Raw genomic sequence first — 27,458 nt, 5'->3', positions numbered from 1 at the left:
CGTGGATTTAAAAGGAAAAACTTAAAATATTTTTCAATTGGTCAAATACAAATAAATTTTAATTTTATTTCATTTTAAATGACGCTGTCTATAATTTACGTATTAAAACAACCAAAATTTTCAAATGCATTATATTAAATTGAACTTATATTCAATCTACGTTGATGAATAAAATTTTCGACAGAATTCTGCAAAATTTATTTAAAATTTTGTAAAATATTAGTCTTAAATAATTANAAGTTTAAACAAATGAAGATAAATCAGTAAGTACAACTTAAAAATAAATACATATATTTTAAATTAAAATAGAATTAATTACGCATAGGCCTACATATTAACTTCATTCATATCGATAAAAATTGTTTTCTTATTCTAGATTAACGAACATTAAAATGTTTCAGCATGATTGATTGTTACAGAATTATGTCATGTTTATCGGGCCTACAAGTTGAGAATAACAATTGTGAATATATTTTAAATTTTCGTAATTCTAAATATGATGAAAGTAATGTACTTTATTAAAGTATTTAAAATATGTTCGTCATATACTCAAGTTTAACCGATAATATTACTCATGTAACATGCTTAAATAGCTTAGCCAATGAATTTATTGTTTATATCTACAGAAATATATATCTTACCAGCATCAAGTTCATATATTTCATTCTGTTTTCTTTGTTTTTCCAGCCGATCGGCTTCATTATATCTTTCATTTTCTGAAATACGTTCTTCCGTTACATGACTGAGTGCCATTAGCAATTCGAGTCCATCTAATTTCCCATCTTTGTCTAGATCATGCAACCTAAATAAATAAATACGTACATTACTAAATTATGTAATTTCATTTCCAATAATAAAACCAAAGATAAGCTATATAAGTTTTTTAAAAAAAAAGTAATCTGTAAATATTTTGAGTTAAATATTTTATTATACAATTATAATTATTATACACATATTTTATAAATAGTAACGACATAAATATATTTATGTAACAAAATATTAATAGATTAATAATAAGTCGGCGTAACGTTAGTGTTTAAGTATTTATTAATCGAATTAAAACGTTTTAAGAATTTTCCGAATAGCGTAAAGGAAGTGTTTTTAAAGCCGCAGATTAAATTTTAAACACGTATCTCACATTAAATATTTAAGTTATATTCTATAAATTAATATATTAGCTTTATAATAAAGATCTGTAATTTTTTTTTATCTTGTTTTAAACAAAGAAACTGATTTCAAAATAGGTAACTATCACGTATGTAGATGAAGAAGCTTATGAAAAATGTTTATTTATTGCGAAGAAATCTTAAATTGGCGTAAGGAGGTCCTGTAAAATGATAAATAAAATTATTATGATTCAATTATGATTTAATAATAATGATAAATATCTTATATAACCTATTTCATTTTGTTTTAATACGGAGCATGCAATTAAATCTACCAGGATAAATAATAACGAAAACATTAAGGTATGAAGATTAATAAATTTATCTATCTACATAATAGCTTTAAATAATTAATAACATCTTTAATTTCGTTTTAAAACTTATAAAAATACGAATTAAATTATTTTATTTATTTATTTTTTTTTGCTAAATCAAAATTTAAATGTTGAGAAATATTTAGATATCAATTAGAAATATTTTAAGCTTACAATACTTTTTAAAAAAATCATTCTGATCTTTGATATAAGTATAAGCCTACAGACTATCATTAGTTTAATGTAGTCTCTACATTATTATTTTAAATTGATCTCGTGGATTTAAAAGGAAAAACTTAAAATATTTTTCAATTGGTCAAATACAAATAAATTTTAATTTTATTTCATTTTAAATGACGCTGTCTATAATTTACGTATTAAAACAACCAAAATTTTCAAATGCNAGGAAATCAAAAGAGATACGTAGAAATTGTTTCTAATTTCATTGGATATATGTTTTCATAGAATGCGCCAGTCAGTTTTTATCACTAAAGAAGGTTTAGAATAAATTAGATTATTCGAAGATACCTGAATTATTTTCGATCTAATTTTCAGCTTTTTTATATTTTATGGATAATAAATATGACTAAAACATTTAAATAATGAATAGAATACCGATATCCTATGATTCATTATTAACTAATTATAGACTACAGGCTACTAAGAGAATAGATTTTACCTATATAGAAATATTCATAAGAGTATGTTTTAAAAATCATTTTTCGAATTTTCAAAAAATGCTACACCTTTTTAGGTTTTCTTTTTTAACGCCGACATTTTTAAAGAATAAACAAATTTAAATTTAAAAGTACGCTTCAATAATAATTAGTATACAATTAACGCACAAATTTAATTTAAAACAGTTTTTTTAATTCCTTTTTTTTGTAAAAGTAGATTTATAATAATATGTTAATTAAAAAATAAATAGAAATACACGATAATATAAAATTATAAATTTATCAATTCGACAAGAGTTTATATATACATTATTGCTGTTGAGAATATATTTTTGAAATACGCATATATTTTTAAGTCATATTTTAAATATATTTACGGAAAAAACGTTTTAAATTCAATTTATATAGGCCTATTTAAAATATATTACAAAGCGTAAATGCAGAATTTTATAGGCCTACATAAACTGATTATGAACAAGACTATTTCGAAGGTAAAATTGATCCTTTTTCTTTCGTACAATGATTCAAAAATGCCATTCAGAACATAAAAGAATAAGCGATTTCATCAAAAAGGAATGTTCATTTATTTCTTTGTAAATAAGTATCTTAAAATCTATAGGCCTAAAGAATATTTCAAAGTTTAATAACTACGGTATACAACTGATTTCTAATTTTGTAAAAATTATGAAACTAGTTATAATTTATGAAGTAAAAATAATAATAAATATTTAAGATTAACAGATGAAAATAATGAAAAATGTAGGCTAAGTCCGGAAAATTTTATAGTAAATTATTACGCTATTTTCATATATAATATCTAATGATAACAATAATAGTTAAATATTGAAATGTTTGTAAATTATAATGTCGATAACCGAATATAATTTAAAATTTAAAGCATATTTATCAATGCAAAGACGACAAATGTTATTTACTGGAAGAATCTGCTGAAAATTCAAACTAATGTATTAAATATTCAAGCTTTATTTGTTTATTTATTTTCAAAATGTTTCACCAAGTTAGATTTATTAAAACTATTTTAATTTTTTTTTGTTATAGCTTCCAAATTCTATTAAATATAATTCTCTCCATAAAGACAACGCAGTCAAATATATTCCGAATTGAAATGATAACTAGGCTCCAAGAACTGGAAATTGCAATCAAAAGTAAGCTTATATAATTGTTTTGTAACTGCCATTAAATTTATGCTATTAAATGTTTCGCTAATATTGAAAATAGAAAAGAATTCTTTTTAATACTTTAATAAATTTTAAAAATAATCAGGCCTATAGTTTATAAAGTAACGTAAATTTTAAAAAATCGCAATTAAATTTAAGCATATATCGGATTTTAAGATAGACGAATAAAATATTAAATTGTTCAATAAATTATTTGCTGGATCATGTAAGATTAACCTAGTCCTTAATATCCCAACGAAATGACCATGAATTACCTACAATTATTGGATCAAATCAAATAACTGTCCATTCAATATCTTCTTTATAACATTTGAAACGTTAGGATCGGGAAATGAGACCTACAGTTTCGCTTTTTATATTTAATTTATACCGAGATGATGAACGTATCTATTAAATAGCATTAAAAGAATTTCTTTTTTTTCGTGCATAAATATAGTTGAATTCGTTAATTTTTCCTATGCTTAATTGTATCCATTTTATTCTAACCGGAGAACGGCCAGATATGGAAAGCAATAATAAAATATTCTGATGCAATTGTGGCATCTTCTCTACACATTTTTAAAAGTAATTAATACTTTCATATAAAAAAATGTGATTATATATTCTACAAACATAAAAAAAATTGTGTGAAATGTAATATACGGTCTCTATTTCGTTTATCAAGAAATTATTTCTATTTACAGAACTTTCTTTTTAAAAATCCTGACCTTCTGGAGACATTATGCCTATCTATTAATAAATCTATTTAACAAAATTAATTAAATCGGTACTTAAACATTTACAAAAACAATTATTCTTGCGCTATTTACATATTATTCTACACCGTACCGTCTGTAGCATGTAGTTTAAATATTTTTTTATGAATGCTTATAATCATGTTCTTATTTCTTGCACAATTTATTCTATTGATATATCACATATATTAATTAATGGATAGTTTGAATGATTAATGGTCTAGTCTAGGGATGGCGAATCTATGGCACGCGTGCCCAAAGTAGCAGTTAAGGAGACGTAACGTATCATATTATTTTGATTTATCATCTGTTTTTTTCAATCAGCTTTTTTACATTTATTTTAATTAAACATTTTCGTTTAATTTATTTAAATAGAGTTAGTCGAAGTTTAAAACTTTGGCACGCATAAACATCTCTAAAGTTAAGTATGCTTACTGTATGACACGCGGACTCAAAAAGGTTCGCCACCCTGGTCTAGTCTGTTCCTAAATTATAACACATATTTTAGAATTTTAGCAGATAAATTTAAATTTCGTTTATGTTCTACGTAAAAGGAAATCATTTAAATTTTTTTTTTAAATTTGGTGTTTATTACTTGCTATGCAAATTTAATATAAAGGCCTATTCGAAACTAATTATGTAGAACACAATCTGTTGACAATAATCTCATGTCTAGCTTTGAAACTTTACAATATATTTTTTTAATTTTTCATAAATTGTAAATATTTACGAAAAGAGATATTCTTAGGTACTGTACAGTACATTAAATATATTAAATAAATAGCAATTTTTAAAGTTTATTTTTATCTTTTAATGATTAAAAGTTAAGTGATACTTGAAACGTTTCCAACGTTATAAAAGTATTGAAAAACTTTTTAAAAACTTAGTAACCGATTTGATTTTTTTTTCAATTAATCCATTAACGAATTTATTTATAAGTATATATACATCATGTAGTAGAAATTTTGAGAAATGTAACAACTTCGAATTACAAACTATATAAATTTTTATTTTTTAAATATATCTTTGCCTATATTAAATTCAATTTACATAATCCTTGTATATGTGATTTATCATTTAAAAAAATTCAGCACGAGTTCATTGGTAAATATGATAGACAGAAATTAATAAAGTTAATAATTAACCATTGAAATTTTAAATAAAATAAATTTTTAAATATTCCCAAAAAGATATAATGAAGAATGTAACGCCATCTAGTATCAAAATTCATAACATTTAAAATTGATTTTGTAAAAATTTTAAAATAAAATAAATTCTCTAAAAAATGATAGAAATTTCCTGTTCTTATTTTAAATATAACGGAAAAATTATCACTATTTTTCTAAATAAGTAACTATTAAAATAATTTAATAGTTATTTATTTAGAAATTCAAAAAAAGTAGGCCTACTTTAAATATATTTATTAAAGTTAATATTATCTGCTTATACATATATATATATTAAATTTAAGATTTATCTCCCTCTAGATATAATATACATATATTAATATATAAATATCGATATCATTAATTACTGTTGAAAATATGGCCGTTTTATGATTACGACATTTAGGAAAATTTCCTTAGGTCTTGTTTTCATAATTTCATTTAGTAAACAAATACTGAACTCGGCTTAAAAATCAGTATTTATTTAAAACACCCTTCTTGAATTATCAAGAGGGAAAAAATACCAATTTGTCTGTTAAACAATTCCGATTACAAAGAACCGAGAGGACAAAGAAGTAAAAGGAAGAAAGGTGTTTCAATTCGGAACACGTTCGGATTCTCATCCACTCAATTTCCGTTCTGACGTTGGTCGTTTCCATAGCGACGGGACTAGTCATATGCAAATGAGCTCGAGCTTTCTTGAAGGCGGAAATGGCAAGGAACCAAAAAACTGGTAATCGTCTTTCAGTAATTACGATATGAAGCGTGGATAAGAATGATCCCGGGTAATGTTCGATAGACGGAAATGCATTCTTTTACAACAAATTTTATTTTCTTTCGATTATTTTATTTATTTTTTTAAATTGAAAAAAAAATTGAAGATCGATTATGAAAGTAGTAAGATTTTTTTTTTGTACGAGAATATATTTCTGGTTACGTCATACGATTAGTTTTCCTTTATTTTTAGAATAATAAAAAAGTTTAACAGAAAATATGTTGAATTTATTAATACAATACTGTGTAATAGTTATTCCTTAATGCGTTTCTTGAAAATCATAGGAAACATTTTCATATGATACGTGTGAAATGTTAAAACTCGATATTACCTGTATCAATTAATGTTGTTTTCTTAGCTTTATTATATTAAAACGTTATAATTAAAAAAAAAAAACTTACTGAAAATAATAAAATTCCATTTCGAAATCTGAAATATCATCTGCCACATCAAAATCATATTCATTTTTCAAATCTTCTTTAATATGACTAAAAATGAATCAATTATATGTTTTATATATTGTTAATATATGTAAAAATTAAATTACATACTTTCTATCTCTTAAAATTTCTTCGTTTTTTAGGAAATTAGTTGGAGAATCTCTAGATATGGAAGGATGATAATGATCGTCGTGCTGGTATCTTCTATCAAGTTGCACCATCGATATACATGATAGTATGATAAATATATTCAACTGTATCATCTATTTCAATTTATAAATAAATTAGGTAAGGGACTTGTACAAATAAATACTAATAACTCAAAACAATAATTAACTTTGAGTAATTAGTAATTGTTAAATTTATAGTAATCGTTTAAAAAGACGAAAGACGGGTGAGATGAAATAACATTTGTTTATATTCATGATCGCTTTAAATTAGTATTAATTTACATTAAAAAATATATTTAAAATCTTACTAAATTTAAGTTATATTGTTATTTAAAGTTCTAAGTATTCTCTTCAATTTAAACTGAATTATTTATATATAAAGCTTGTTTAAACAATTATCTTTTATGTCTATTTTTAACTGAGATGTTTTTATGATTGTTTTAGACTAAAAAAAAAGTAACAGTTTAGCAATTTTTAATTGGAAATATTAAATATTTTTACCTTCTTTTCCGAGTTTTAGGCCTAATTCTTTTCCGAAATAAGGATCTTTTGTAGTAGTCTACTTTATCTTTTTCTTATCATCAGCACCTGGAAATTCTCAAAATTATCTAAACTAAATAGATATTCTTCGAATTTATTAAGAGTCAAAGTAACAAAATATAATTATAAATGCCGAAAGTTGATTAATCTAAAATGTATGATGGTTTTTCTAAATTAGTTTTTTTAAAACATAAAATCCTAGTTTATTATTTTAAAATTAAATAATGTCTTTGGAATAATCAAGTCCAAACTTAAAGAATGTTTCAAATCGGGTAACAAAGATTAGTAATAGAGAGATAAAGATTTTCCCACAGTTTGTCTGCATAATGCGTATTTTTTTTTAAATCTGGACATTGGTATTCCAAAGAATTATTTTAAAATAATGTCGTATTGTCGTTAATATAAAAAAATAATATCGTAATTAAGTTAAATAATTTATTAATTATGTTTATCTTAAATTAATATAATAAATCAGATATTTCACTAAATGTTAGTACGATATTTATATTTATATTTTAAATATTTATGATATTTATTTTAATTATTCTCTTTTGTTTCTAAAAAAAAAAGATAAGAATTTTTTTATAACAATCTCATTTCTTCCCTCTGAATCTATTTATAATATAGTATTTGATTGCTACGCATATTTCAATGATTTTCTCTTTGTTTCTTTCACTTTGTCCTCCTTCTGTTATCTGCAATTCTTGTTTTAATAACTTAAAATCCCTTGATAGAACCGCGTAATACTTAAATCAAAACTAGCAGTTTTAATTTACTTTGTCCATTTTTCTCATCGCTCTTTTTTCTATTACAATTTCTGATAGATTACGGATTATTTATTTCTTAGTCGATGAAGCATTTAATAACGTTTTTAATCAAAATTCGGTATACTTATAAAATTCATCCTTTGTTTTACTATTCATTCAACTTTTGATTTTCTTTTTTCAAAATCCCATTATCCGAAAATCCATCATTCTTTCGCTACAGTGAATGAGAGTAATTATCCAATCGGAATCTCCGAAAAAGGCAAAATTGATTTCTTTCTTTTTGTAAAGATACCTTCAAAGATTTAATATTTTGTTAAAATTCACAAAGACGTAGCTTTTATATTTATTTATTAGGGATATTTTAATGTTAACAGAATAATTCATTTCTGTGTACAGTATTTAGGATTTTACTTTAAATAAATCATGAAACTGTGTCTTAGTTTCTTTGAATTTTTCTTTTTTTAATTTTTAATTCTTCTCGAATTAGTCAAGTAAAATCAATCGGGAAAAATCTTTAAATTTAATTATTTAGAAATAATTCTAAATTCAATAACATAAACTTTATTCTTCTACAATTTTATACAGAGTATTTATTTAAAAAAAAAAATTAAATATTATCTTAAAAATTAATTCACAATAAATTTAATACTTAACTTTTAATCAAATTTATTAAAAATTTAGAATAAAGTGCAAATAATCTTTAATTAATAAAAAAAAAGAAATTAAAAATAATTTAAGTCTGTTATTTTATATTTGTTTTAATATAAACTTAATACGTATTTTTATTTTAAATTTTCTGGAATAGTTTTTAAAGTTATTAAATAAATAGATTTCATTTATGTACAGTACAGGCTGTTAGAGATGGGTGAATACTATCCGCGAATACTCGACTCCTCGAATACTAGAAAGTATTTGAGATTTATTATCTCGAATATAACATCAATAAAAAACAAATTAGAATACTACGAATACCTCTAATATCGCACCATCCGTACAGATAGCGGATCTTCAGTACCTCTGGTTAATTTGCGACAAGAAAAGAAACAGACTAGATTCTAATGTGTTCTAATGCTTGTTTTCTTAAATAAAAGTCTGTACTAAGGTAAGAATGAGAACAATTATTGATAAATCTATTGTATTTAAGATAAAAGTACCTAAAATAAACACCTGTATAACTCAGTTCGAAGTTTCACTTCTTAATACTGTATTTAGTAAATTGCTTTTATTTTTGCTTTTATTAATTTATTTAATATATTGAAATATTAAATAAGTTAATTATTTTATTTAATATTTATTCTTTCTTATATAAGCTATTTAATTAATAAAGTATTCGGGTATTCGAATATTCGCGATCTAGTTCATAATCGAATTCGAAAAAAGTGTTATTTATCTAAAAGCAATATTTAATCATATTTATATTTACAATCTAGCATGCCACATACGATAAAATTAGACCATATGACCATATGAAATAAATTATAATAGTTTTATTGTATATGTGTTTCTTATTATAATGTATTTTTAGAACTATATTAAGAATAATCTTTATTTAGTTATTACTAAATTATAATTATAAGTAATTTGACTTTTATCATCAATTGCAGCTACATAGATTTCTTTCAATTTGTTATAAACGTTTTACTTTCGAATTTAATTCATCAAATATATTTATTAAAGTTTATTTTTAAAATGTTTATTAAATGCATAATTTCTATATGAATTAGATAATACACAAGATAAACAATTTTTTAAAATATACGTTACGAATATCTTACGTATAAGATATAATAAGCTGAATAAACTATTATTATTGTGTTCGTTCCAACGTTTCGGGTGTAATCAGTATGTATTTTATAATTATTTGAATTTTGCAAATTATTCAAGCTAGTGATCTGTACACTATAATCCGATTGCAACATTTCCCTTGCGCTTCATTTCCTTTTGTAATCTTCATTGCAGTAATTTAACCATTCCAATAAACAATCGAAGTTAATAAACGAGTTATGAATCTGTATTCTCAGCAGACAGAATCATCAAAGGAAAATAGTAAAATAAGCATTACAAATCTTTTTATAACAATAATTAAAAAGTATAAAATTAAAATAAATATTTAATATTTTTATTTCGAAATATTATACAGTAAAATTTAAGATACAATTTCCTTAATACGAGAAACGATGACTTTCGAATTTATAAATATTGTAACTAGAAATTATTATACATATAAAAGATTATTATGTAAGATAGAATTATAAGATCAAAATTTAAGTTTTAAAAATGCTGATTTTTGTAAATATTTTTACCCTCCAAAAACATAAAATCAGTTTAAAAATCTTTATTTAAATTTCACTAGTTTTAAAGTAAAATTACTATTAACTTTTGCAATTTAAAACACTAACATTCTATATAATAAAAAGCCGTATAGATATTCTATAATAGAACAAATTTTTAAACAGATCTAAGACTTTGTAAATTCTTTATTTTAAATACTGTATTTTCATACTTATTAATTGCGTTTTTTGGATTTATTTATTGAGAATAAGAAAATAAATTCCCGACGGAAAATCTATGGTATATTAATGTTATCTAATTTGTACGGGTAGGATAAAATTCGGCATCAAGGGAATAGAAAATTTTATACGGTGTTATTGTTTTCTTTCTATGATTATCCATGGCCTTGGTTTAGTAATTGATAGGATATGAATCTCTACAATAAATGCATTTCGTCCAGATCTCATTTGTTAGTTTTGAATCGTTATAATACTGTACTTACTCCATTCTCTCATCTACATTTTTAGCAAGTTCAGTTCGTTTAATCTTATAAAGTAAAATAAATTTTACGCAAAAAAAGTTTTATCTTTTATTTTTACTCTTATCGTATTTAGTATTAAATAAAGAATCCATACTGATATTTTAGCCCGAGTTATGCTTAGACACGTAAGACCAAATGAATTATGTTTAATATTTAATGCAAATGGTACGATTTAAATATATGAATTAAAATAGATTAATATAAAAATATCAAATATATATATATATATTCTATTTAAATTCAAAACATTACATGTCTGGAATTAAAAGCAGGCGTATTATTCATTCCATAGGCCACCCAGTTATGAAGTCGAACATTTTGTACTTCTTCAGAGTTTATCTCGAAATGAAAAGAAAGAAATAATAATAGTAGTAATAATAATAAAGACAACTTTAGACTTTCTATAAAAATATTCAAACAAAAGGATTTGTCGGTCGACATTCCCTTTCATCGTCTCTAAGGATTCTTTCTATATGCATTCTTAATAATGTCAGAAATATTCTTAGAAAACCCAACAATATGCGCATAAATTTGAATATACAGTATTGGATTCTTCGCATTTCTAGCTCCAGAATAAAATATTTCCAGGGGAAAGAGGGAAGAGCAAATACTAAAGGGAAGTTCCTAATAAATAACTAATATGTCTTGTCAAAGTTGAGGGAAACCAGAGGAAAGCAATTTTCAATGAGGACATTTCCCCGCTCTCGTTTCATGATGAAAGGAAATCAAAAGAGATACGTAGAAATTGTTTCTAATTTCATTGGATATATGTTTTCATAGAATGCGCCAGTCAGTTTTTATCACTAAAGAAGGTTTAGAATAAATTAGATTATTCGAAGATACCTGAATTATTTTCGATCTAATTTTCAGCTTTTTTATATTTTATGGATAATAAATATGACTAAAACATTTAAATAATGAATAGAATACCGATATCCTATGATTCATTATTAACTAATTATAGACTACAGGCTACTAAGAGAATAGATTTTACCTATATAGAAATATTCATAAGAGTATGTTTTAAAAATCATTTTTCGAATTTTCAAAAAATGCTACACCTTTTTAGGTTTTCTTTTTTAACGCCGACATTTTTAAAGAATAAACAAATTTAAATTTAAAAGTACGCTTCAATAATAATTAGTATACAATTAACGCACAAATTTAATACGTTTATAATACGTACAAAACTGAGCATATATAAAACTATATATTATTTACGTTCAAATTTTACTTGTCTTTTTATTAATGATGCATATATGTTAAAACAAACTACTTTAAAAATGAATCACACATCTTATGAAGTCTGTGATGTGCTTTTTGTAGAGGAATTTTTTCCCTTTCTTTTCTATTTTTTTCCCCTTCTTTTACGTAAGGAAAAAAAAAAGCCTAAAAGGCACATCATCAATTTTATAAACTTTTTTGATATTGTATAGGAATCTGTTGGCTTATGCTCCAATATTTTAAAGTCAAAATCGCTTCTATCCTTCAATTTGTTTATATATTTTCTATAAATAACCATCGTTAGCTGTTTCACCTTTCTTCTCTCTTGACAATCTTTCTTATTTTTTTTCCCTCCTGCATATTTCTCCCAATGTTTTCAACAATGTCTTAGATCGTAGTTTTATTCCAACTTTTTTGTTATTTAACTAGTTTTGAGTTTTGTTTTATCGTTAGTTTTTGTTTTCTTTTTCGCATGTATTGTCTTATTTAGCCTCTTCAAAACTTTATGTATTATAATTTGTTATTTATTGTTAGTACTTCGTTTCTTTTCTATTTTGTTGTCGCTCTTATTGACTATTTTCATGTTCATATTGTATTTTTTTTTCTTTCAAACGTTTTGTACTCGTTGCTACTTTTTATATTTAAAAATAAATAGAATTCTTGCAATATAAAACAAAGTCGTGTTTTATAATGTATAGAATTATTGTCGTATAGTTTGAGATTGGCCTATCTTTTTTCATTTCTAAAATGTCGTCTCTTCTTCATTATATGATGTAGTGTTCCAAAGATATTCTATCAAATTCCTATCTTCTTCCTGATTTTCCTACTGGGTTAGCACGTTCGACGGACTTAGGCCTAGTCTACCTATCAACAATAAAATTCAATAATGGCATCATTGATACTTAGATCACTTCTTTTAAATGTGATTATTGAATGAAATTTATTTTATAAAAGTTCATTTCTGGTATAGTTTAGATTTCGAAATCGTATTTTTTTTTTACATTATGTGTNTTTGTTTTATCGTTAGTTTTTGTTTTCTTTTTCGCATGTATTGTCTTATTTAGCCTCTTCAAAACTTTATGTATTATAATTTGTTATTTATTGTTAGTACATACGATAAAATTAGACCATATGACCATATGAAATAAATTATAATAGTTTTATTGTATATGTGTTTCTTATTATAATGTATTTTTAGAACTATATTAAGAATAATCTTTATTTAGTTATTACTAAATTATAATTATAAGTAATTTGACTTTTATCATCAATTGCAGCTACATAGATTTCTTTCAATTTGTTATAAACGTTTTACTTTCGAATTTAATTCATCAAATATATTTATTAAAGTTTATTTTTAAAATGTTTATTAAATGCATAATTTCTATATGAATTAGATAATACACAAGATAAACAATTTTTTAAAATATACATTACGAATATCTTACGTATAAGATATAATAAGCTGAATAAACTATTATTATTGTGTTCGTTCCAACGTTTCGGGTGTAATCAGTATGTATTTTATAATTATTTGAATTTTGCAAATTATTCAAGCTAGTGATCTGTACACTATAATCCGATTGCAACATTTCCCTTGCGCTTCATTTCCTTTTGTAATCTTCATTGCAGTAATTTAACCATTCCAATAAACAATCGAAGTTAATAAACGAGTTATGAATCTGTATTCTCAGCAGACAGAATCATNTGAAAAGAAAGAAATAATAATAGTAGTAATAATAATAAAGACAACTTTAGACTTTCTATAAAAATATTCAAACAAAAGGATTTGTCGGTCGACATTCCCTTTCATCGTCTCTAAGGATTCTTTCTATATGCATTCTTAATAATGTCAGAAATATTCTTAGAAAACCCAACAATATGCGCATAAATTTGAATATACAGTATTGGATTCTTCGCATTTCTAGCTCCAGAATAAAATATTTCCAGGGGAAAGAGGGAAGAGCAAATACTAAAGGGAAGTTCCTAATAAATAACTAATATGTCTTGTCAAAGTTGAGGGAAACCAGAGGAAAGCAATTTTCAATGAGGACATTTCCCCGCTCTCGTTTCATGATGAAAGGAAATCAAAAGAGATACGTAGAAATTGTTTCTAATTTCATTGGATATATGTTTTCATAGAATGCGCCAGTCAGTTTTTATCACTAAAGAAGGTTTAGAATAAATTAGATTATTCGAAGATACCTGAATTATTTTCGATCTAATTTTCAGCTTTTTTATATTTTATGGATAATAAATATGACTAAAACATTTAAATAATGAATAGAATACCGATATCCTATGATTCATTATTAACTAATTATAGACTACAGGCTACTAAGAGAATAGATTTTACCTATATAGAAATATTCATAAGAGTATGTTTTAAAAATCATTTTTCGAATTTTCAAAAAATGCTACACCTTTTTAGGTTTTCTTTTTTAACGCCGACATTTTTAAAGAATAAACAAATTTAAATTTAAAAGTACGCTTCAATAATAATTAGTATACAATTAACGCACAAATTTAATACGTTTATAATACGTACAAAACTGAGCATATATAAAACTATATATTATTTACGTTCAAATTTTACTTGTCTTTTTATTAATGATGCATATATGTTAAAACAAACTACTTTAAAAATGAATCACACATCTTATGAAGTCTGTGATGTGCTTTTTGTAGAGGAATTTTTTCCCTTTCTTTTCTATTTTTTTCCCCTTCTTTTACGTAAGGAAAAAAAAAGCCTAAAAGGCACATCATCAATTTTATAAACTTTTTTGATATTGTATAGGAATCTGTTGGCTTATGCTCCAATATTTTAAAGTCAAAATCGCTTCTATCCTTCAATTTGTTTATATATTTTCTATAAATAACCATCGTTAGCTGTTTCACCTTTCTTCTCTCTTGACAATCTTTCTTATTTTTTTCCCTCCTGCATATTTCTCCCAATGTTTTCAACAATGTCTTAGATCGTAGTTTTATTCCAACTTTTTTGTTATTTAACTAGTTTTGAGTTTTGTTTTATCGTTAGTTTTTGTTTTCTTTTTCGCATGTATTGTCTTATTTAGCCTCTTCAAAACTTTATGTATTATAATTTGTTATTTATTGTTAGTACTTCGTTTCTTTTCTATTTTGTTGTCGCTCTTATTGACTATTTTCATGTTCATATTGTATTTTTTTTTCTTTCAAACGTTTTGTACTCGTTGCTACTTTTTATATTTAAAAATAAATAGAATTCTTGCAATATAAAACAAAGTCGTGTTTTATAATGTATAGAATTATTGTCGTATAGTTTGAGATTGGCCTATCTTTTTTCATTTCTAAAATGTCGTCTCTTCTTCATTATATGATGTAGTGTTCCAAAGATATTCTATCAAATTCCTATCTTCTTCCTGATTTTCCTACTGGGTTAGCACGTTCGACGGACTTAGGCCTAGTCTACCTATCAACAATAAAATTCAATAATGGCATCATTGATACTTAGATCACTTCTTTTAAATGTGATTATTGAATAAAATTTATTTTATAAAAGTTCATTTCTGGTATAGTTTAGATTTCGAAATAGTATTTTTTTTTACATTATGTGTATAATTTCTGATTAAAGATAAATAATCATAATAGTTCCATCTATTTATCAGATTCTAGATACTTTCTCGCATAAAAACGTATTTAGATTTCAAATTAACGAACATTTCGGATATAAATTTGCATTTGAGTGAGTCTTGAGTACGGGATTTCATTATAATATATATATATATATAGGCCTATATATATATTTTTTTTTTCCAGCGGAAAATGAATATTGGATGTAATATTCAAAAGTGAAAATATTAGATTAAAAGTCATTTGTTAAAGGGAAATGTAGTAAACAAATATAGAAATAAGTTCGCACAACTACGCTTCCTCGTCATAAATATGAAAGGAAGTTAACTTCATTATACATGTGACAGGAAATGCGATAAAGTTATATAAAAACTCTCAGGAAGGAGGGAATTCGAACTCGAACCCAAACGTGCACTCACTTGTCAAATATATATATATTTAATATAGGCCTAAGTAACAATTTATATTGATTAAATTCCTTTAAATTAAAATTTAAAAATTGATTAATTGAAACTTGTTTGTTTTTTTTTTTTAATTTTAAATGTGTTTTTTAAAGTTAGAAAAAGTGAGGCCACATCTAGACATTTGAAACGTTTATTTGTTAAAAACGTCAAGCTAATAGAAAAAAAAATAAAATAAAAATTTAAAAGCATCTGATATCCTCATCTATCAATAATAAATATCGCATTACATAACACCAAGTAACGTTACGACGTGACATTTCTAAAAACAAAACAATAACATAACTTGTTTCAAGTCACGTCAGCAATCATCAATCCTGTTTCGTTTCTCAGTCACAAGATGGCGCTTAATTAGTCATGCTTCATTATTTCCAGAAAGGAGAAAAAAAATTAAAAAATAATTATTTTCTTTGCTTAGCAATAATCTTTTCCATAAAAAATAAAAATAATATTTACTTAGAGTAACGCCGATATCCGGTTTTCGTCGGCAACTTTTTAAAAGCGACATTGTACGATTGTTTTGTAAAGAAAATACCACATTGACATTATTCAAAAATGTCTTTTTACAATTAATTTTTATTATATTCTGATTTTTNTAAAATGAAAGAGAAACGAAAAATAAGAAATAATGAGTGATTTAAGAAACGAAATATAGAAGGCTATATTTATAAATAACTTATATATTTAAAGTTAAGAGCATTTCATTAGAATTTACAAAGTGTTTATCGCTTCAGAGAACTGGTAGAATATTTCTAATACAATTTTCTTGTATATTAATAAAATATGAGTAAAATATTTGGTTTTATTAATTTCTTATTCGACAATAAAAGAGATTTTGACGATTAGATGTATCATTAATTTCGTCAGATAACGATTCGCTAAGCTGAAACAAGATTGGGTCAGATAGTCTACAAATAGACGTAAAGTAAACAGGAAATTCGATTTATTGCACACAATATCTAAACTGAAATTTATTGTCATTTTCTTAAAATATAACAGAATAAAAGAATTACTTCAATTTGTTTTTCCGGTATTGAAATGGAATATTTTATGGCAATACGCAATAAAATTCTAAAAAATGTCTTTTTACAATTAATTTTTATTATATTCTGATTTTTATTTCTCTTCGAAATAACAGCTGTGCCTTAACGTATCGATAAATTTCGTTATTCGTGCGTCATATTTTTGAAAATATTAACCAGAATGCATTGCCTTTATTTAATATTTTTTCTCAAAATGTAAAAAAAAGAGGCAATATTCTTTATCGGTATCTGTTCATTAACAAAGGACAATCGAGTGAAAAAGTCGAATTTTTAGCAAGATCACGAACGTATTGTTTACACGTGCGTTCTCATTTCCTGTGGAAGATACCTGCCATAGATAAATATGCATTCCTTCTCTTTCAATTATGTCAACATCTTATTCTGAATATCGCCCACTTATATTACGCCCAGAAACAAGTCTTATGGGCATTAAAGTAGGCGGAAGGACCGCCTACTTCATTCAGACCTTAAATATCCTTGCTTTTTTACAAATAAACGATCTCTTTAAAAAAATGATTCAGTGTTTTCTGCGGTGAAATTGACGTAAGTTACCGAAACTCCAGACCAATATTACACTTAATAAACGGAAATTAATCATTAACCATTTCCTCTATTCGTACCCTTTGCACCGGTTCATAAAAACCAAAAAGAAAAAAAAATAAATTGAAATTCGTCGAGTCTGCGAGTAGAGGGAATATTCCCTATCTCTAGGGAAATTTTATACAGATACATTCACTTTAAAATGAATTCTTACGATATTATGGCACTTTGAAGTCTGTAAAATTGAAATACTTCGAATTTAAGATACTTTTATTCAATATTTGACATAAATAGTCGATAGCCAGGAAAATTTTTGTTAGGGAAATTATTAATTTTTTATATTATATTTTAAATTGGAGATTACTTTAAAACAACATTATATTATATAAAGTTTTAAATTTATTTTAATTAACTTTTGGCTTAATAACATAAAATTTTAAAAGCATTGACAGAATATTTTGTGCAACTTAGGGAAAATTTTTTATCGTTAGGGAAAGAACTTTATATTTCGTGTTTAGAAATATTTAAATCTATTTATTAATAAATATTTTACAATTAAGTAATAACATATTTTAAAATTGTTGTTTAGTAATATAAAAGCTCGTCGTACTTAGAATCATTCAAAACAACACCGAAAGGGAAATTTCCATTGAAGAGAGGGAAATAGTTCTCGAGACGGAGGGAAATTTTAAAGATAATCCACAAAAAGACCGAAAAGGTTAAAAAAGTAAAATGACATATAGTATTGTCATATGTGACGTGGACCAATAAGAACATTTGTGTGGAGGAGCTCGTGTTTCGAGGATCCTCTCCTTTTTTGGACGTTGTTTCCTTCCGGGTTGGACCGCCCAATAGAAAGTTGGACGTCAACGGAATTGGGCGTCGACACCACAGATGTTAAACGTTCTCGTTCAAATGTCTATTATTCTGTATCGAGTGTAGGGTTAAAGCTATTCGGCCAAGTTTCGAAATGCTAAGTGATTACGCACCTCCGTCTCTATAGCGTTTTACAAGTGCCAAACAACACGCAAAACAAGATTTGTTAACGTACGCGTACCATTAAGGGCGGGGGTTGCTCGACTCCCTTATTCTCTGCATGCTTACAGTGTGATCGTCAATCTAAGGATATACAAGAAACATTAAAAGGTTAGTATTAGTATTGACTAACGTTTAACAGACTAAAAGTTTAGATAAACTAAACTTGGCTCGGCTTCGTGTGCTAAATTTGGGATTAAGTAGGTTAAGAGAACATATCTTATGTAAGGTTATGCTACTTAAGTGTTCCATTTGACCATGATGTCATCCAAAGGAAATTCCTTATTGCATACTTATGTCCTATATTACCCGTTATTTTACTTATGTTTTTGCTTTATCTTTGCTTGATGATGACATTTATAACCATTGCTTTTGTGCCAGCTGAGTAATGTATGTGTTTGTAACCAGCTGTTTTTGCTGAAGGGAGAATTTCCATCATAAAAGTAATTTGATGCATTCCCAAACAATTGAAATGATTGGAATAAGAATTAAAAATCTAACACTGTTCTTATTTATAGAAAGCGAAAGATCCTTCTAAAGCTTTTCATTAACTAGAATTTTATCATGCAACTGGCCTAATTTAAGGTTTCTTAATGTTTTGTTCGACACCATAATAAATTTAGCCGAAATAAGTGTTTTGGATTGGAATTTATGGTTTTTTTTTTTATCCATACGTTACTTTACGCTCAGAGATATTGAAAGTAAAACTGAAAATATAAGTGTGATCATGGATAAGATTTAAATTTTGGGTTTGTCTGGTAGATAAATGCAAATGGCATTCTGCAGTGTTCTGCTTACAATAATGTTTCTTTATACTGTGTAAAAGTACTAACAAGATGTATTTACATTTTTGTTAATTTATAGCATTCTTTCAATAATTTATATTGAAGTGATTTGTATATTTTAAAAAATGACAAAAAATAATTAATTAAAAACAGATATTGACAGTTTGAATAATAATTAAATTCACACAAAGTTCACATTCAATTAATCATTCATAAAAGCAAAATCAATTTAACAAAATTTGTTATGTTTTGGAAGAAATGGAAAAAAAAAAATTCTTTTTAAATCGGGTAATGTTATTTAGTTATCGATTGTTAACATATTTTCTTGTTCTTTGTTTTAATAAACAAATTTAATGATTAAAAAAGTTAGTTTCCAACTTGTTTGATATTTGTTGTTATGAATTAATAGTATACAAGTGATTTGAGTCCTTGTATCTTTTGTTATGATAGCGCAATAAAGGGTATTATTAATCATTAAATAATGTCTGAACCATAATGGTTGCAGGTGTAAGAGTTACTGAAGCAGTTCCCATTGTTTACAACTTTATTTTTTGTGAGTAGCTTATTAGATCATGGAAGGGTGATTTAATACATCTATTTCATGGTCTAGTGCAATTTGAAGGTGTAAATAATAAAACTTAATTACTAAATGTAAAATCTATGAATTATTGCTAATGCATTTACGTGATTAAAAAAGCATTATTTAAAACAGCATGACCATTTTAGTTGTTTGAACATAAAGCAATTGGAGTGTAATACTCCAGCTGCTTCTTAGAAAGTCTAATACTTTCCAGGAAAGAGTTTTATTTGCTTAAATTCTTCTTTAGTTTAAGATGTTTTATTTAAAGTTAATTATAAGAAAATTGCTTATGTTTTGTTTATAAAAAATATATAAATACTTTTATTTGAAAATATTAAATATATATAGATTATACAAATATATATATTTCTTTGTTTCTGTTAGAAGAAATATATAACTATATAGGCCTATATATTTTAATGAAAATAAAGAAATAAAATATTAATATTTAAAAAATTTTTTTTAAATTTTGGAAAATGAATAACTAATTTATGCAATTGAAGTTTTATAAAAACGTTTTTCAATATATGAATTACACAGTAAGAAATTATCTGATAAAAAAATTATTCAAGAAAAGTATTTTTTGAAATTATAAATTTATATGAATGACAACGATAAAAACTGATAAAACCAGTTTAAAATGTCATTTGATTTTACTATATATCACTCCTACTTAAATAAATAAATTCTGTTATGCTTATCTTTGTTATTTGTTTTATATACCTTTACATTTAATTTGAAATTTTGCATTATTAATTAAAAAAAACCAATTTATTTAAATATGTTGTAATGATTTTCGAATCATAATTTAATGCGTCGGTTAACTTGCATGTCCATGTTTATTTTTTCTCAAGTATATTTAGTTGTTTACAATTCTATCTATTATGAAATCAATGCAATTTAGAGCACATCCAGTGAATGTTTTGATAACCTGTTTTATTTTAAAATTGACTTTACAACTGCATTAATAATTTATAATTATTGGATTAGCATCACTATTGACTTCAGAGTTTGACTGCTTTTAAGCCAGATACTGCATAGATTCTGCAGTAAATAGCAAAAAGGTTAAGTTTCCTTAACTTGTTATGTAGATCAACTTTTCAGGAACATGGGAAATGTTTTACTAGTGAAATAATTACACAAGAGACTGACCATAAAGGATAATGTTCAGTAGATATAAATAAAATTACTGTAAATTCAAAAATTAACTACTCATGCTGTCCCATTCCTGATTTAAAAAAAAAATGTGAGTGCAATCCTACTTATAACATTAAAGTTTAAAACAGATTTTTGTAATAAAAAAACATTATGAAACTTTCAGAAATATCTATATTGCTAAATAATTGCTAGAGAAAGAGAAGCATTGTGCCACTTTGCTTTATGTCAGAAGAAAGTACCCGTGCTTGCTTGGTACTGATACTGCTAGTTGTCTTATTTATTACCTAATTAATTTAATGATAAATGATTACATAAACCTGAACAAAATTTATTTGATACAATAAAATTTTCAAAACTAATACTTACAGCATGTGTTTAAAAATAATGATTGCTAAAAAAACTTCTTTTCAAAACAAATTTATTTTATAAATACTTCACTGTTCTTTAATCTTTAATAAAGATAACACATCATATTTATAAAATATATATATTTTTGGAATTATCAAATGTTATNAGTTTTGTACAGTATATTAGGCATAAATTTAGTTGCATTTTATGTTTTTCTAATTTAACATTTAATTTTTGTCATATTTATTTTATGATATATATAATTAAATTTTGAAAAATTCTGATTTCTCAAAATCAAAATGTTTAGATTTTGTATATGTAATGTATGTTTAGTTATCATAGAAAGGCTGTCTTAGTCAAATCCTAGATCAAATTCACTAATTTTATAAGATTTCTATATCACTCATTTTCTAATATATTTATTAAAACATCTGTAAGTATAACAATGAATACTATAAAAAAGTTATGTTTTATTTTTGTCGTCACAATAATAAATATGTATTATGATGATTGTGCAATTTTCCCTCTGTTTAATGTTTATGTATTCTTAATCATTCAGATATTTGCAGCATCAAATACTGTCTAAATAGTCTCATTAAATTTTTCAAAGGAATTGTTTAAATATATTGACTGCAGGCTTTTATTTATATGCATACAGTATTGAGCAAGAGTTTTAAAAAGCTCTGGAAAAATATAAAATATCTATCAATATATTTAACACTATACAGTTTGCAATTTGTCAATCTGTTATTTTTCTCTTATGTGTATTAATATTTATACTATTAATTCTTTGTAGTAATTTTTTTCTAATTTCTGAAGTGTCTGCATAAACAAAGATATAAATTTTACCTGAGATATTTATTATGACACAAATATTAACATGAAATTATTCAACAGTCTGCTACCATAAATAGAAGTGTTAACTGGATCAACAATGCTGTATGAGATCTAGAAATTTATAGTACATTGTCTGATTGTTATGAGACTGATACAACTTGGTAAGGTAGATAAAACTACTGATATCATTACAGTTCTAATATCTGTTTTAATATCAAGAAATGTTTTTATATCTCTAGATCTTGAACTGTTGAATAAACAATCTCCTTATTTTTTTTTCTTAATTAAATTTTTTCATTTAGTGTGACCAGAATAATTACTATTCTTTAAGGAAAATACAAATGTTCAGAAATTGAAATTTGTGATTACTTCCTGTATATAATCAGTCATTTAGGACATCTCTTCCAAAAATACTTTTAAACAAATGAATCATGTTAGAGCAGAAGTATTATGATGATGATTCAGATTATAAAACCTCAAGCCATCGTTTATATTTTATATTTATCAAAATTATGTATTGCATGAATCACATTATTTACTTAATTCTATCATTTAAAAGAACATCAATATTGATCATTTTCATTGCTGCTAAATATTGTTTTTTCAGGCCCAATATTATATATTTGATGTGAATATTTGTTTAACTAATATATTTATTTTCATTACTTTATGATAAATATATTTTTGTTAAAAATTAGAATTTTGTAAAATTAAGTTTTATTGAAATATCTTGAAAGTAACTTCTAACTCAAAAAAAAAAAAAACCACCAAAATATTTAATCTTTTAGAAACATTTTTGGACTATTTTAGTCCAGCATCAACATCTCAAGTATTTAAATTCTACAGATGAGTGCTGAGGATGGACTAAAATAGTCTGAAAAGGTTTCTGAAGGAATAGTTTGGTTAACTTAGTAGTTACTTTCAAAATACTTAAAGTATCATATTAATTCACTCATTAGGGCTTCTCTTATTATTTCATAGATAATTATTTTCCTGTTGTCTTACATAGCAGTTATTCTTTCTATTCAGTGGAAATTTACCACATATACAAGTTGAAATAAAATGTAAGAGCAATAGAAATAGCAATCATAAAAAGATTAAATAATAATAAGAAATGAATATGTTGAAGTTATATAAAATAAAAATGCATAATGGAATAATAATAAAGTATTGTATATTATTTGTCACTTCCAATCAACTTCATCAGGTGATAACCATAATAAGATAATCTTTCATTGAAATATGTCTTATCTTTATTTTCCTAATTTACAATTATTTTTAAGNATTAAGAAAAATTTTTATAAAATTTATTTTTGAAAAATATCTATATATATACATTTTTTTTATTCTTAAGATAACAAATATACCTGTATCCCTTCCAAAGGCCATTTTTAAACAGTCTTCTAATCTCTAATATTTTTATAAACATCTTTGATGTTATCAATTAAAAGAGGATTGTTGACAGCAAAAAATAAATGGTTAATCCTACTCTCCTAACTTAGAGAAGCTTCACTAACGTAGATGTATATTCTGGTATTAGTTTTCTAATGGTTGTGAAATATAATCCTTGTTTTGAATTTTTTGATAAGAAAAGTTAAGATGGGAATAGTAATTTTGAAACCATTACTTTCCATTATACTTTTTACCTTGAATTATGAATGTACATTAATTGGTATAGAAATTTTTTGATTTAAAAAAAAAAACATTTTAAGTGATTTAATATGATATTCTAAGTCACCTGCTATAGAAAAATATTGTTTACAACTTACTAGGAGCTCAATAATGAAATTATTCTTTTGTAACATGACTCTGCTTAAGTGTATTTAGTTGGTCAAATTATAAAGTAATTTTTCTGGTAATTGTTATTTAGACAATTACTGGAAAAATTTTGATTCCTATTTTGTCTAAACTAAACACTGATGCATTATGCTTATGAAGCTAAAAATTCAAAACATGTAAACAGTTATGCAGTTACAGTATTTATTTGTGCTCACATCAAAAAACAGATGATTCTAAAAATTTGGTTTACCATCTTATCCCTCATTCTGTATATAAATATCTCATCTGCTATACAATTTGTCACCATCTGTCACTAGAACATGGTTTTCTGACCCCATTTTTTATTTGAATTGATGACATTTGGCTTCTATTCTGATCTTTAAATATGAATAATTTATGGTCTTTAATTTTGAAATTTAATTCTGCTAAACTTTCTCTTAATTTGCATATCTCCTCTATATTTTTCTGCATATTTGCACACTAAACTACCCTAATTATTAAGATCATAAGATAATAGTTTTGACCTCCTTATTAAAATAATTTTGTATGAAGCAAGCAGACATTAAATTATTTTAATTGAGTTGTAACTCTGACTTAGATTCTTTTTTTATATGTAGTTTTTAAAAATAAAAAAAACTACAAGAGTTTCAATGATGATGTAGTAATGTGTTATTTTTAGATGTTACTGTTCTGTGGTTTTATTCATTGTCTTAATGCTTTTATAAAAATAAATGAGCAGTTATTTATGATGAAATATTCTGAAAATGAAAGAATTATGGTTGTTTATGATGATAAACATAAAATATACATTAAAAAGTAGTTTAATGTAGATATGGAATAAATTGTAAATAAATAGAATATACATGATGATGCTTACGTCAAGATGATTTGCTAATAGATAAAGAAATTTAAAGTAAAAAAATATTTTTAACTATGTACTGTACTTTTATATTTTAAAGTTTTTTGAAATGTTTTGATTAAGTTACATATGTTTGAGTTGATTCGTTTAATATGTGTATTGAAAAAAGGGGCAGAATTGAAGTTTTTTATTCAGAACCAGCAGTGAGCTAATGGATTAGAAAAAAGTTCAGGAAGAAATGTTAATTGATGTCAAGTGATAGAACCTTGATCTTTATCATATCTAAGAGCTTTGAAAAATAAAATACTATCATAATGATGTAAATTGATATTTTCATTGCTCTTCAATTTATTTTAAAATGATATATGTAATAGAGTTAAAATTTATTAAATAGTATGAACAATTTAGCTGTTTTCTATAAAATTCAAAATATTCATAGTTTTAAAAATAATGAAAATGTGGAATTACAATTACAATATAAATAGTTATAAATAAATTATTAATGTATTAACTTTTGATTAACAGAAAATCAAAATGATTGCCGATGGTTATTTGGTTGGGGATGGTTCGTGGGAACTGAGAGTCTACGTCACTGATCTTCAAGTAGAAAGGAATTTGAGAGTCAAAGGAGATCTTCACATTGGAGGTGTTATGTTAAAGTTAGTTGAAGACCTTGGTAAGTCTTATATTGTGTAATTTGATCTTTGATATTTTTACTTAATGGAGTTTTGATTATTGTTAAAGTTAAGAGAAGCAATCTTTAAATCAAAAATAAGTTTTTTTTGTCATAATTCATTTTTTTTATCAAACAATTTATTGGTTTTGTATATTAATACTTTATTTTAAACTATATATAAAATAAAATTTCTTTTATTATTTAGATAGCTTTTTTAAATATCACTAAATAAAGTAGAATCTGCTATATTTTACTTTTATTGATATGATATATAATATAATAATTAATTGAATTTGTCTAAAATCTTCAGATGTTGCCATCGACTGGTCTGATCATGCCCTCTGGTGGCCAGAGAAAAACACATGGTTGACGCACACCAGGTCAACTCTGGACCAGTGTGGTGTCCAGGCAGATGCAGTTCTTCATTTCACTCCTATGCATAAAACTTTAAGAGTACAATTGCCAGATTTACAGTATTTTGATTTAAAAGTAGATTTCTCAGTTAAAACCTTCGCATCAGTGGTTAATCTATGCAAAGAATTAGGTAAGTTTATAGTGAACAAACGATAAAGATCATAAAGACAAAAATTAATNCTTTTCATATAAAAATACATTTGTCAAGTTGTATAATAATTTAATTTTTTGATATAATGAGATATTTAGTGTATAATTTTCATAAATTATCTTAATTTGGACAGAAAGAAATATTTATAATACAGTTGTGTTTTGAATGGTTTATGAAGTATTGATCTATTAAAATTCCATTTGAAAAATTAAATGTAATAGTCTTTTATTGCAAAATTTAAACCGTCCATTAAGGACAAGCAAGACATTTTTACCTTAGTTAGTTTGACGAGCCACTCTCCTGTTGACCTATAGCCATAGGCTGTGTAAATTGCTTTATCATTAATTAAGTACCATAATAAATAAGTAATGACTTTTTATAATATTTGAAATTTATTAAACTTAAAAAATAATGGCCTCTAAATTACTTTTTATTAAGATAAATTGAGACAAAGTTAAAAAAAAAAAAGAAAAACCACTTGGCTATTGCAGTAAATTCAGCAGAGCCCAGTTATTGCTTTTAATATTATATGCTTTTGTTAATATATTAGGATGATAAATTAAGCCAGAGAAATAACATCAATGTCTGAGACTACGTTTTTGGTAAATTAAAAAGGATCATTAAGAGTTAAAGTAGTACATAAAAAAAGCTTTAAGAGCAACGAGAATGTCATGTAAAATTTTTAACCAATTGTATTAAAGAATATTAACTTTTTATTTTCTATGTCAAATGTTTTAATTTGACTATAAACTAACAAAATGTCCATAAGTAAGAAATTCCAACTATTGGAACATAACCAATTTTTAAATAAAAAAGTAATAATAAAATATTGATCTTTTAAATATGTGTAATATAATTGTTTTATATTTTTATAAATTACAATATAGAATAATTATACTTCTTGTTAAATTAAGAAAAATTTTTATAAAATTTATTTTTGAAAAATATCTATATATATACATTTTTTTTATTCTTAAGATAACAAATATACCTGTATCCCTTCCAAAGGCCATTTTTAAACAGTCTTCTAATCTCTAATATTTTTATAAACATCTTTGATGTTATCAATTAAAAGAGGATTGTTGACAGCAAAAAATAAATGGTTAATCCTACTCTCCTAACTTAGAGAAGCTTCACTAACGTAGATGTATATTCTGGTATTAGTTTTCTAATGGTTGTGAAATATAATCCTTGTTTTG

At 24.7% G+C, this 27,458-nt stretch overlaps 2 protein-coding genes across 6 annotated transcripts in view; one reads left to right on the top strand and one right to left on the bottom strand.

The window, feature by feature from the left end:
• Positions 1 to 27,458, bottom strand: part of LOC111632822 (multiple coagulation factor deficiency protein 2 homolog) — a 78,574-nt gene that overhangs the window by 1,902 nt on the left and 49,214 nt on the right. The window contains exons 1-5 of one of the 4 annotated variants that reach the window (XM_023377350.1): positions 11,013 to 11,232; positions 7,143 to 7,229; positions 6,583 to 6,734; positions 6,433 to 6,519; positions 642 to 802 (exon numbers count right to left, since the gene is read on the bottom strand). In XM_023377350.1, the coding sequence (XP_023233118.1) occupies positions 642 to 802; positions 6,433 to 6,519; positions 6,583 to 6,734 (400 nt within the window). In that variant the 5' untranslated portion in view covers positions 7,143 to 7,229; positions 11,013 to 11,232. Of the gene's footprint in view, positions 1 to 641; positions 803 to 6,432; positions 6,520 to 6,582; positions 6,735 to 7,142; positions 7,230 to 8,920; positions 9,054 to 11,012; positions 11,233 to 27,458 lie in introns of those variants that run through there. The other 3 variants (XM_023377349.1, XM_023377351.1, XM_023377352.1) reach the window with 3 other exon arrangements.
• On the top strand, positions 6,625 to 26,270 carry LOC111632823 (unc-112-related protein-like). Of its 2 annotated transcripts, none has more exons than XM_023377355.1 (3): positions 6,625 to 6,759; positions 25,544 to 25,694; positions 26,005 to 26,270. In XM_023377355.1, the coding sequence occupies exons 2-3, from the start codon at positions 25,553 to 25,555 to the stop codon at positions 26,262 to 26,264; spliced, it is 402 nt and encodes a 133-aa protein (XP_023233123.1). In that variant the 5' UTR covers positions 6,625 to 6,759; positions 25,544 to 25,552; the 3' UTR covers positions 26,265 to 26,270. The 2 variants fall into 2 exon arrangements, with proteins under 2 accessions (XP_023233123.1, XP_023233122.1); XM_023377354.1 differs by lacking the exon at positions 6,625 to 6,759 and adding an exon at positions 18,367 to 18,783.

This window comes from Centruroides sculpturatus, unplaced genomic scaffold, assembly GCF_000671375.1.
Source record: "Centruroides sculpturatus isolate CEXI.00-Female unplaced genomic scaffold, Cexi_2.0 scaffold41, whole genome shotgun sequence".
Taxonomy (NCBI): Eukaryota; Metazoa; Arthropoda; class Arachnida; order Scorpiones; family Buthidae; genus Centruroides; species Centruroides sculpturatus.
The sequence above is the reverse complement of the archived record's forward strand: the minus strand, read 5'-3'. Positions and strand labels throughout refer to the sequence as shown.